A 13,123-nucleotide genomic window follows, 5' to 3' on the forward strand; every position below is an offset into this window, starting at 1 on the left:
TTTAGAAAAAAAGTGTATCTACATTTCTACTATAAATACTCATCTTCCAACAACTGGATCTAAGCTTTTATCCATAAAACAACCCACATTAATCAAAAATTTCAACAGAAGGATCGTCAGATTTCTCGTTGAGTGGGGGAGAGGATGGAGGAGAGGAGGGAGGAGAAGAGAGGAGAAGAGGGAGGAGCAGAGCGAGGAGAACATTGGATCTATAATTTTGTCCAATTTCACTTGTTAGCCACCAAACACTTCCAGATTCACTGCAAAGAACACATGGATTGTCCAAAATCAAGAAGCCTTTCGGCGAAATGGGAGAGAGGAGGGAGGAGCAGAGCGATGAGAAGAGAATCCTTACCTGCAGAGCGACTTGAGAGGGAGGATCGATGCCAAGAGCTCGAAGAAAGGTTAGGGATTAGACTTTTTGTGAGGGTAGCTCCGTAAATGCTTTGAGCCCAAACACGGATTGCAGAGATATACTCATGGTCCACGTGTAATACAAAATAGAGAGCACCATTTTCTGAAACGCTACTGAAATGCGAGAAACAAACGTTAAGGCGGCATTTTTAAAACGCCGCCGCACTTTTAAGCTGCCCCAAATGGACCCTTAATGTGCTTCTAGTTATAAATAGCTACAAATAGTGTGAAATGATAATTACAACCGTAACCCTTCTCAATCAATCGACTTCATCTCGTGCGACTATTGAATATCTAACAAATCATTCTCTTGTCAATTGGCCTCTACTTGAGTGGTATATGAATCAATATCTCAAGTTTGGCCAGCCTCTTGATCATTTTACCATTGTTCGACCACTTGATCTATCTCTATCTTTTAATTTGGCTGACCTCTCAATCAGTTGACCCTTGGTCGACTGGTCAACCAATCTCCAGTCTCAGATTTGGCCGACCTTTGAATATCTTTATTTATTCTCACTGAGGCATATTAAGTTACATGTGTTCCGCTCTAAGTCATTCGAACCACAAAAAATATGATCAAATGTAGTTTGATTGTACATATTTTAGCTCAAGAATTTTCTTTATTTTAGTAGTTTATATTGCTAGAAGAATGAGAGAATTAAATATAGTAAAAGTTTATCTATCATGAAATGACTCTTATGATTCATACTCTCTTGATTTATGTGATATTGATTGTTATAAATTAAATGCAAACACCTCATTGAGCTTGTCTGACTTATGTTATCCCTTGCTTTTTTACACAAACCTCTGATCTCACTTTTCTTGTTGTTTTCTTCTTTGTTCCTTGAAACCTTTGGATAGCTAAGATTATGATGTTCCAAACTAATGTCTCAAATGAGGTCTTGATCCTAGAGTTAGTCTTTGAAGAGAGAGATAAGAAACATCCTGAGAATTGTTGTCGAGATAGATTCTGCAACACTCAAATAAGGATATGGAGGCCCTCCTGTGCTTTGCATGGCATAGCCACGCCTAAACAGTTGTAGCTACATTGGATAGCTTAACTATGCCACAGTAGGGGCATAACTAGGTCTTGGGTTCGCTCCATTCCAAGCCTTCTTATTGAGCATTTGAATTAAGTATGTGAAATAAGACCTAATAACAATAGTGACTACTTCTTTCCATTTTCTTAAAGTCTCGATTCAGACAATGAAGGCTTAAACTTTCACGTGTAGTGTTTTCTTGACATGCTTTCTTGTGGAGGTGAAGGTAGTCTACTATCAATAGAATGATAGGGCTCAAAAGAGGTTTCAACGGGAAAGGTAGGAATTCCTAAGCTAGGTTAAGAAACTATGGATTCGTCATCTCAAGTTATGGAGGCCCTAAGTCTACCTGATCATGAAAGTAGTCGACACACCATTACTACAGACATTTTGTCAGCAATCCATGAATTGCGTTTAATAAAATCACGGTAGCCTTAAGGCTAGAGGAAAGAGTCCACAAATTTCCTATCACTCTCTAAGAAATGGAATAGGTAAATATGGGACTTATACTCGTCAATTTGATGACAAAGATGTTGTTGGAATGGAGAAGAGGAGAGGGGTTTAGAGAAATAATAATTGGGTGGTATGCATGTAAATACCATCAAGATTTTTCCCAAAAAAATTGGGCATCCCTTTTCTTTTCATGTCTTTTATATATAATCCCACATCTATTATATTTCAAAGAATCTCCATCGGAAATTCTATTTAAATAAAGAATTGATAATGAAAATCAAGCTTTTGTAGTGCATAAAATGTGAAAGCAGGAACTATTTTAATTTCCTATTTTTGTAAGAAATATTTAAACATAAAATTATAGAGTGAGCTAAATAGCTCACATGAATAAAATATACAAGTTTTTATAGCTGGTGAACAAATTCAACTTTAAATCCATTACAACATTCACAAAATTATTTACACAAGTTTTCAAATGAGCCACAAACAAACATTCTATGAGTTCCCTCATCTCTGCTTGTTTATCCCCTAGCTGCAGACTATAAGCTCAGCTGTAATAATAAATAAGATCAGTATAGACCCAAGAGGCAATAAGAATGAAAAATTCATTAGCCTCGAAAGCAAAAGCCTTAAATTTTTAATAGTTTTCTTGCTAACTTTTATTGAATAAATCTTCTGGAAAAGTAACCATTAGCCTCGAGATTGTCCTCGGGCTTGATGGACACTTTTATTTCATACAAAATTGGACTACAAGTGAGGGAGCAGGAGAAAAAGCTCTCTACATGAGGAGGAGATAAAGAGCCTAAAGAGGCCCCTATTACACTCATAGAGAGAAAAGAAGGGGGAAGATTACATTTATGCTTTTCTTATAAAAAGGGCCATGAGGGGTACTCCGATCTTTTACCTGCTCTAACTAGTCCTTTAGGAGTTCTTTCTTATTACGGGATTTCTCTGTGTCGTGGGCAGGATGGTGAATAAAATATCAAAGTTTATGTGTTAGAAATGTAAAGATGAAGGATTGAGGGATATGCTTATAAATACCATCCATTTAGGTCTGTATATATCTATAAGAATTGGTGGTGCATACGTAAATTTTTGGTTTGGGAGGTGGACAACCTGATTAACATCCAGCCAGAGCAGCGAGGCAGCCAACCGAAGGGGGAGGTGACAAGCCAACCAATGAGGTAGTGAAACACCTAAAATATATAGCATTTATATACACATTTTTATACCTATTTTTTAGGATATTACATTTTACTGGAAGGTGTTTCTATGTTTTTCTTTCAAGTACAGTCAAATCGATGAAAGGGGTGAAAAAGGATCAAATTTGGAGGAAAAAATGAAGAAGTTGTGCAAATGAACAGTGGCGCCAAAGCGCCAGGAGAACAGAGAAGGTCATGCCTAAGCGTCAAATACCTCGCGCTTACGCGGCAAAGGTAGTTATTTGAAAATTCATTGAATTTGGATTAATTTTTGAAAGGTTTTTTGAAGCAACTCTTGGTGAAAATGTGGATTATGGTTAATGGGCACGAAAATACATCCAAATGGCTATTAAAAGGAGGCAAGTCTTGAAAGATTTATTGAATGTGGACACATTTTTTTAAGAGACACCAAAACACCTTTTGGAAAATTATATAAGAAGGATTTGGATTGAATTGAAAAGGACGCCGCCCCCTCTCTTTGAGACTCCTTTCTGACACTATCATCATAGATTAATTAGAAAGGGAGGAGTTGTAGTTGTGTTATTAGAGAGTATTGTAAGAGAAAGGAAGAGATTCAAAGAAACTTCAAGAGTTTAGTAGAGAGAAATTTGAGATAAGTATTTATCTTTCTGACTACATTTTGTTCTAATTTAGACTTTTTATGTCTTTATGTGATTTCTACTTTTAAACTTAAGTGTTGTTGTATTTTATCCATGAATTCTTAGTAGTTTTCTTTATCTTTTTTTCTTAAAATGATAAAGTGATTAAGTGTTGGATGGAAGTTGTGGGAATTATTGATCTTTAATGCCGGAACAAGTTGTGATGATTTAAAATTTTTGTACTTCATTTACTTCTTGATTTGGTCAATTAAGATGTTAATATTTGTTGTGAGAAAGATCTGAGATGGAATTGTCTCAGTCAACTAATGGTAAGAATCACATGAGATTCTATGAATGAGAATGTAATTCATATGATTTAGTGCAAATAAATAGAAAAATAAACTTTGAATAGTATAGAGTTAGAGGAATTTAGAGTGACAGGCTAAAACCCTCAATTCGGTTTATTATTTTAGGTCTTGATACGAGATGTTAACCCCTAGGTGAAAGGAGAAGAGGGAACTCTAGAGTGAGAGCTAGTATCTTCCCTACCTAGCCCGTCTTCAGGACTATTCAAACTCTTAATTAGTCAATGTTCTTTATAGCATATCTAGTAATGGTAAAAAATAATATTGCTCATATTTGGCACAACACAATTTGAATACTTCAACAACAGAATTTATATACTTGTTACTGATTCATGATAAGGAAAAATATATTTTATTTATATTGCTTTCATATTACAAAAATCAAGTTAAATTTAGTTAGTTGTTTAGTTTATTTTCAATTATAAAAAATTAACAAGAATAATCGAACTTTCATTCCTATTATAGCATTTATAGTTTGAGTAACAATGTTTTTCAAAGTAGAATTTGTTATCTAATTTCTTCTTAAAAATTTGTAGTACTCTCGGGGCTTAATGAAAAAATCTTATATTACTTGATAACGATACTTTTACTTGCGTAGTATCCTAATATTTAAATACATTAGTTGCACTCTTATTTTCTTCGGAGTCAATTTTTTTGGTGTTGTTGTAAAGTAAAAAATATAAATAAAGAAAATTGAGAAGATAACCACACCTATTTAGTAGTACTGTAATAAAAGTCGGCATCAGGTCGCAAGATTTGGGTGTTATATACGTAATTTTTTGTTTTTTCAAAAGTTTGGTCTGTCATGGTGGTCGGCTAGAGCGGCAAGGCGGATGGCAAGTGGATAGAAGACCAGAGGGGGAGATTGCCTGCTAGCCAGAGGGTGGGTGGCATGGTTTGGGTGGTAACTATGTAAATCTGTTATATTTTAAGAATTTGTTAACCATGGTTGCCGGCAGAAGCGGTGACACGGCCGACCAGTGGGCTGGCGGTCGACCAATGAGATGGCCGACCAAAGGAAGGCTCACAAGTTTTGGTGATATTTTATGAAAATTTGTGGTTTATTAAGAGTTGGTCGGCTAAGGCGACCGGTCGGAGCGGCGATGCTACCGACCGGTGGGCTAGCGGTCGGCCGATGAGATGGCCGACCAAAGGGAGGCTCACAAGTTTTGGTGATATTTTATGAAAATTTGTGGTTTATTAAGAGTTGGTCGGCTAAGGAGACCGGTCGGAGAGGCGATGCTACCGACCAGTGGGTGGGCGATTTGAGTGGGAGGCGGCCGTTCAGTAGGCAACAAGATGGAGAGTGAGGTGGTCGACCAAAGGGCGGCCGGCATTTTGGTGGTGCATAACAAGTTTGGGTGCTTATGTATATAAATTTTCCTTTTTAGTTTTTTATTTTATTTTGTTTTGTAAGATCTGGCTCACCATGCAGTCCTTCGTATAGCCGGCCTAAGTGGTTAGCTCTGTAGGTTCGTGGTTGTTGGTGCATCTCCGGCGGCGTCGATCCTTCCGGCTCAACAAGATCGTATTTTTAGGCCGAGGCTTAAATGTCATACTTATAGATTGTCATTTTATAATATAAATTAAATATTTTACTTTTGGGTAATTAATAAGAAATGTTGAAAGAAAAGTTAAAATTAAATATTTTAATTTTTTTTTTATTTTAACATGATAATTACATAGAAAAAAAATCACATAATTTTGTACTCAACAAATCAATCAAAACTTCCTTATGCTTCATATTAATGCGAGAAAAGAAAATTTCAATAATACCATATTCTCTTGATGCATCCTTTTCATGTTTAAATATAAGATTCGAAAGTGTTATAAATATAAATATTAAAGTATATTTGTTTATTACATAATACATATAAATAGATTAGTATGTTAATAAATTTCTCATAAATTTAATTCTGCACAATATTTTTGTCTTCAAAATTTTCTTTTAAAAAGTCGCTTGGTGGAGTGGTTCTGTTACTGATTCGATCATCTCACCGAACCCTACAATACATTTTATTTAAAATAATTAATCGTTGTGAACCATGACAAGAACACGGCATTACGATCCCCTGACACGTGCCTAATGAAACGGCTATTCTCTGATTTAAAATTCAAATCTCCTCATCCCTACCTCCGCCGTCCACAAAATCTTTTCTCCCAATCTCAACCACCATCCGATCTCTTCCTCTTTCTTCTTTCCTCGAACAAATTCGTCCTTTTAATTAGAAAACTGCTACCTTCTCTTCATCCTGCGTATGCCCTTTGAGCTCTTCTTCTTCTTCCTCTCCTCGTAACAGTTCAGATCAAGCTCATGTCGATCCCTAGAAGCACAGCGATGGGCACTCCTTTCTTCTATGAGTTCAAGAAGCAAGCTACGTTTTTCCTCAGAGAGAAGATCAAGAACGCTCGTTTGGCTCTCACTGATGTCACTCCGGCTGAACTGTGAGTCTTTTCTTCAACATCAAGTAGGTTTTTCTCTTTTTGTTTCTATGAATCTATTGAATTTATGTTGGGTTTTTGTAGACTGACCGAGGAAGCGACTAATGGGAATCCATGGGCGCCGGATGCAAAGACGTTGTGCTTCATCTCGAGATCAGCTTTTGAGATCGATGATTTCTGGAGAATTGTGGATATTCTGCATAAGAAGTTAGTGTCTTTCTTCGTTTTTGATCAAGATTCAGTTTTTGGATTTTTTTTTTTCAAGAGGTTTATATATTTTATATCAGGCTGGCTAAGTTTGATTTGAAGCACTGGAGAGAATCATACAATTCTCTAGTAGTTCTCGAGCATCTTCTGACTCATGGACCAGAGAGCGTTGCAGATGAATTTCTGTGTGATATAGAGGTCATTCAAAGATTGGGCGATTTTCAGTATATTGATCAGAGAGGGTAAGATGATAAAAAGCTTTTATTTTTTGTTTCAGATTGATGATTTTATCTTAAAACCAGAATTTTCTTCAGGTTTAATTGGGGATTGGCTGTTAGGAAGAAATCAGAGAGGGTTCAGAAGTTACTTGAGAAAGGTCCAGTGCTTAAAGAAGAGAGGGATCGAGCTCGCAAGCTTACAAGAGGGATTCAAGGTTTTGGAAGCATGAACTATAGAATATCTAAGAAAAACCAGGACGAATTTGAGCACTCGTCTGACTACTTTGGAAGGTGCAATTCTCATTATGAAAATTATAGCCAACAAGATGATGAAATGTTAGAGAAAAAGAATAAGAGTTCTAATTTGAAAGACCCACAGAAAAATATAATTTTGACAGGAAAAGGACCAATGAAAGCTGATTCTGCTGATAATATGTACGAAAGATTAGCAGACGAAGAAGAAGCAACTCTTGGTGATGAAGAAGAGAGAAATGGCTTTCCAGTGGAGGATATGAAACAACTGCTGGAGAGGCCAAAGCTTGATTTTCAGAAAGAAGAGCACCACCCATTTGTTTTTAATGAGCATCAGAGAATGGAATCAATGATCCTTCTGAGCCAATCGTGAGGAATCGTAAATTTTGGGTATATGATGGAATCAAAGAAGTTTCACCACTTTCTCAGCGATGCAACTTGACCGGAATGAACTAATGGAAACCTGATGAAGCTGTGTAGTCTCTCTTTCATTTTGGCTTTGTAGATATGAGCATGTAAGAGTATTGTGTTCTGTTGCAGCCTTTCTTTTCTTTCTTTGGATTGTTTTCTGGACCTGAATGTTAATGTAGGCCAGCGTTTTTTAATGTTAATACTTTTTTTCTGATAAGAGTTGTGATTGGTTAAGTATATATCTCAACCATGCTCAATTAATTAAAAAAATTAATTTTTTGTAAATTATGCATCATATGTCAGGTAAAAAAGCGTTGACATAACTATAATATTACTAACCTACAACCATAATCTATCTACACTGGCAGGTTTATTTGGATAATAGTCTAGAACCTAGGGGGTCACATGTTATGCAAGATCTGTAATAAATATTTTTTAGCTCGGCAAAACTATGTTTAATATACATATTTGTTTTGTTAGTATTATTTGGATATTTATGAGGAAATGAATTGACCATAGGACTGCATGTGTACCATGGTGACCCTTCGGAACTTGGGAAGCATTAATAATTGATGCACCCTTGACCTTATTTAAAATCATAATGAATGCATGTTTAACACAATTATATCCATATATATAGGTACGCGAACTTAAAAAGAAGAGTATATAAATTACATATTTATAATTTGAACAAGAAATTACGCAGACCCCCTCAGGTATGTTTTCTAGGAAACACTTTGGTAGGGTTTGTCCTCCCTGCCACCTCTCTTCTCTCTTGCTCCCATTTTCTTAACCTTTTTACTGGTTTTTCTCTCTATACTTTTTGATTAAGAGGCCTCGCCCCTTTGTTCTAATGGATATTGCCATTTTCACTCCCCTCTCTACTTCCTCAGGTTCTATCCTTGGCACTCCTCCCCCTTTGAACTGGAAGGATTAAATCGCCTCACAAATACTAATCACCTCCATCTTTAACCTCTCATACATCCCTAATCAGATAGAAAAAGTCATGTTTTTGGATGATGAGATTCAGGAAGGCTCTAAATGTTGGAGATTGGCTCACGTGGGTTACGCCCTTGGTAAGTGCCCTTTTACAGTTCTTTGGTTCAACATATTTCTAAATGTTGGATGCTTAAGGGATCGGTGGATCTTATCTTGCTTTCAAATGGTTTTTTTTTTAACTTTAGTTGTTATGGTTGTGGTCTTAAATGATGGCCCTTGGTTCATCATTGGAAAGCCCGTCATTTTCAAAAAAAGTGGAACCCTGGGTTTAAAACTATTAGAGAGGACTTGAAGGAAATCCCCATCTGGATCACACTCCCTAATCTTCCCTGTTATTATTGGATTGAAATGGGTATTTTCATAATTATGAGCAAAATTGGTCTTATATTGATGGATCCTCTCACTGCATAAGGTACTTTGCTTACTTTTGCCCAAATTAGTGCCCAAATTCATACTGAATCCACTCTTTCGGAGTCTATCACAATTTATATGAATAGATCTTATATACAAAAGTTGGTCTTGCGTGAATGGAAACGTGAACCTTGCAATGCTTGTAACACCTTCGCTCATTATAACGATTCTTGCCCAAAATTCCCAAACTATTAACCACCTCCTACTCTCCCTCTTTACAGAGGCTGAAGCTGCTCCAGGAATGGGTATGACCAACCTCCCAGATGTCGAAGTATTGTTACCCCTGCCCAAAATTCCCAAACTATTAACCACCTCCCACTCTCCCTCTTTACAGAGGTTGAAGCTGCTCCAGGAATGGGCATGACCAACCTCCCAGATGTCGAAGTATTGTTACCCTTATGCCCCCTCCCCCTCCTCTTTCCACAACAAATCAGCCCTCTTCCTCTTACCTCATTGGGAATTTGCAATGGATTTCTCATATTTCTCTTGACTCTTCTATCCTCCCTCCCTCTTCCTCTATTCCTTCTACCTCTCATTCTAGAAAAAAAGCAAATCTAAGGGCAGTGCCCCTCTTTTATTAATGTTGATGTACCCCAAACTAGCTCTTCGGAATGTTAGCCACTTTAATAATGACATCGAGTCACTGACAACATAAATCTCATTAAAAATCATTAGTTGGACCCTTTTTATCTTCTGGAACAAAAGCTTAAAGTTTCTTTTATATTTGACCTAAGTTCTTAAAATCGCTACATTATCTTCCCTTAAGAACAATCAGTTTACAATTTTTAAACATCCTCTAATGAGCGTATATAGGCTAAGTGGAATTCTTCCACTGTTGCTTTGAATGCATTGAACATTCAAATACAATTCTTACATGGATTAATCTCTATCTCTTCCACCATAAAATTTATTATCACCTTTATATATGTTGATAATTGTGCCACTAAAAGAAATGTACTTTAGAGTGCTCTTACTTCTATGGTCCACTCTTTTGCTAAACTGTAGTGTATTCTAGGTGATTTCAATTGCATCATTAATATTAAGGATAAGCTGGGAGGTATCCCTTCAATTCCCAGCAATTTGGTGGATTTTAATAAGTTTATCTCTAACTCTGGGTTTATGCAGCTCACAAATCATAGTTTTGCCTATTGTTGATTCAAGTAACAACTGAATAACCCTATCCACTACCAACTTAATAGAGCTTTTGGGAATCGGACTTGGTTTACTTTATTTCAATGCTTTGATTATAATGTCTTAAAAGCATTTACTTTAGACCACTCACATTTTCTCTTATCTTTAGGGTCTGATATTACTTCTAAACGTTGATTTCATTATAAAAACTACTTGAGTTCTTTTTTGAAATTTAAATCTTTGGTAAATACTACTTCGAGTCTTCATAGGCTTAAAAATGTTAAATATGCTTCGAAAAAAGCTCATGTTCTTCTTCAAGCAACATTGCCAAAAGAAACTTTGAACTAAGAGCCTCACAATCTCACCTTCAAACTCTAATAAAGAGTAACCCATTATATAAGCATCTTATTTCTACTACCTTGGAGGTTCAACAATAGCTCTCTAATGCTTTGAAATGTGTACTCAAATGGATTAAACAACAAGCAAAGTATGCTTTGCTCACATAAGGAGAGGATGGTGTCAAGTTTCTTTTTTGTTGAATTAATTCTAAGATAGCAAGGAAATTTATTCCAACGACTCTTGCCTTAATACTCAATGGAGTATTGGTTTTGAAGCTATTATATTTTACTTTGAGCTGCACACACACACACACAATTCACCTTCCTTACTAGTCAGTCCCTCTCCCCTTCATATAATATTGAACTTATTTCTAACTTTTAGATGGGGATATAACAAAATTCTTTCTTCAACATTGCCTCTTAATAGTGCTCATGCCCAGATGGATTCTCCTCCAAAATTTGCAATGATTGTCAAGAGATTATTGGCTCCACTTGCCTTGCTATTATCACATTTTTCTTTACTAATGAGATTCTTCCTTGTAGAATTAAGCACAGTGCATTGAAAATTATCCCAAAAACCTTTCTTGCTTGAGAATTTAATGACTATAGGCCTATTTCTTTCCATAACACTATTTACAAGGCTATTGTTAAGCTTCTGGCTGGTAGAATCAAGAATGTCTTGCCTTCCTGTATCCACTCCTCTCAGGCTGCTTTTGTTAATGGCATGGATAAAACAGATAATATTATCTTAGATAATGATATTTTTCATGGTTTCAACTCTAATAACAATGCTAATTTGTTTTGTGCCAAAATTGATTTAAGAAAAGCATTTGACATTTTTAACATAAACTTTCTTTATAACATAATGAACTCGATGAGTTTTCCTCCTAAACCTCCTATTCATTTTTTGTATTAAAACCTGTATGGACCAAGTCTCATTTTTTTTAATCCTAAACCTCCTCTTTTTGTTTAAGACAGGTATGTCCCTTGTCTCCACACATATTTACTATTATTATGGACTCTTTTTTAAGCTTGCAAGATTATAGTTGGTATTTTCAAATACTACTAGCCTTAAAGTTAAGCACCTTACCTATTCATTTCTTGTATTAAACTCTGTATGGATCAAGTCTCATTTTTTATTATCCTAAACCTCCTCTTTTGGTTTAAGATAGATATGTCCCTTGTCTCCATACATATTTACTATTATTATGGACTCTTTTTTAAGCTTGCAAGATTATAGTTGGCATCTTCAAATACTACTAGCCTTAAATTTAAGCACCTTATTTATGTAGATGATTTATTGGTTTTCTGCAAAGTCAACTCTCAAATCATTATGGAGCAATCTAAGTCTCTTTTCACTTTTCAGAAGGCTACCAATCTTCAAGTTAAGCATGCTAAATCATCTATATGCTTCTATATATTTGTTCAACTTTAGGAATGTTCATATTTAAGTGAAATAAATGGCTATCAAATGAAACCCTTCCCTTGAAAATATATTTGCATTACTATCACCCATCTAGAATCACAACCTATAAATGTCCTACCATTCTTGAGAGAATGCAAAAAAATATTTGTGGTTGAAAGCAGAAATTACTTTTCTTGTTGGGAGGCTTCAATTTATAAGAAACAATATATGGAGGTATATTCACTACTTGCTAAGGGCCACCTCTCTTCTTTAAGGCTTGAAAATGTCTATCTCATCAATCATTAATAAATTTCCATTTTTTTTTTAGACTCAAATAATAAAATGCATCCTATTGCTTTCCACATAACAACAAAAGCTAGATATTGTGGTGGGTTAAGACTTCCAAACTTTGACACTTTGATTATCATGAGTAAAGCTAAGTCTATCTAAGAATTTACAATAGTAACTCTATTATTTCTAAGTGGCTCTTTCATTATTATGATTTTTTACTCCAGTTTAGCATGGGCTCTCATTCTGTGCTTTAGAATATGATTTTCTTCAAACCTTCAACAGGCTTAAAGCAGGCGTTAAATTTCAAGTATGAATCAAAAGGCAACTCTCCTTCTTAATTGATCCATGAGTTGATGGAGTCGCACTTTAAGAGCACTTTGGTAGTTCTATTTTTGTATGGTTTGAGGTTCCTTGAGCTACTCACATTTCTGAGCTTCTAGCCTCTAATGCTTGGACGCTAACCTATAATCATCAAGCCTCCTTTGAATGAATAAACTACATCGGCAACACTCCAAATCTAGATTATATTCTTAATTGCACTTGACAAGATAATCATCTTATATCCAACATAGAGTTTTATAACTCCCTTTATATTAATTTTCCTGTTATGTTTTGGTGCAAATATATTTAGTTTCAAGGTTATTTTCTTAATTTTTCAAATTTCACCTCGAAATTTTAAACAATGAACTTCCGCCTGTTGATGTATTCACATCTAGAGTTCGTAACTTACAAAACATTTGCATTCTCTGTGAACATAGTCATGAATCACATGCTCATTTATTTTTTAATTGCTCCTTCTCCTTTCAACTGTCAAATTTACCACTCCTCTTGGTTCTACTATTCATTTAAGTGTAGCTTTCTGCAGTATTTCTCACTTGCTGATAATTTAAAATGCAATGTTTCCAAGTTATTCTCTCTCCTACGGTTATTGCTCACTATGTTTTT

General features: G+C 35.5%; 1 protein-coding gene across 1 annotated transcript; it reads left to right on the forward strand.

Moving 5' to 3' along the window:
- The first annotated feature begins 6,106 nt into the window (after positions 1 to 6,106).
- On the forward strand, positions 6,107 to 7,783 carry LOC110039189 (epsin-2-like). The gene is made up of 4 exons (XM_020744173.1): positions 6,107 to 6,518; positions 6,600 to 6,722; positions 6,803 to 6,964; positions 7,037 to 7,783. The coding sequence occupies exons 1-4, from the start codon at positions 6,388 to 6,390 to the stop codon at positions 7,563 to 7,565; spliced, it is 945 nt and encodes a 314-aa protein (XP_020599832.1). The 5' UTR covers positions 6,107 to 6,387; the 3' UTR covers positions 7,566 to 7,783.
- Positions 7,784 to 13,123: the final 5,340 nt, after the last annotated feature.

The sequence above is a fragment of the Phalaenopsis equestris genome, unplaced genomic scaffold (assembly GCF_001263595.1).
Source record: "Phalaenopsis equestris unplaced genomic scaffold, ASM126359v1 Scaffold235644, whole genome shotgun sequence".
Lineage (NCBI taxonomy): Eukaryota > Viridiplantae > Streptophyta > Magnoliopsida > Asparagales > Orchidaceae > Phalaenopsis > Phalaenopsis equestris.

What these genes read in the sequence shown, in the direction of transcription:
- LOC110039189 (XM_020744173.1), top strand. Translation starts at nt 6,388, where the DNA reads ATGTCGATCCCTAGAAGCACAGCGATGGGCACTCCTTTCTTCTATGAG. An exon ending in GTGGATATTCTGCATAAGAA is followed by an intron (nt 6,723 to 6,802) that starts GTTAGTGTCTTT and finishes ATTTTATATCAG; the next exon opens with GCTGGCTAAGTTTGATTTGA. An exon ending in CAGTATATTGATCAGAGAGG is followed by an intron (nt 6,965 to 7,036) that starts GTAAGATGATAA and finishes AATTTTCTTCAG; the next exon opens with GTTTAATTGGGGATTGGCTG.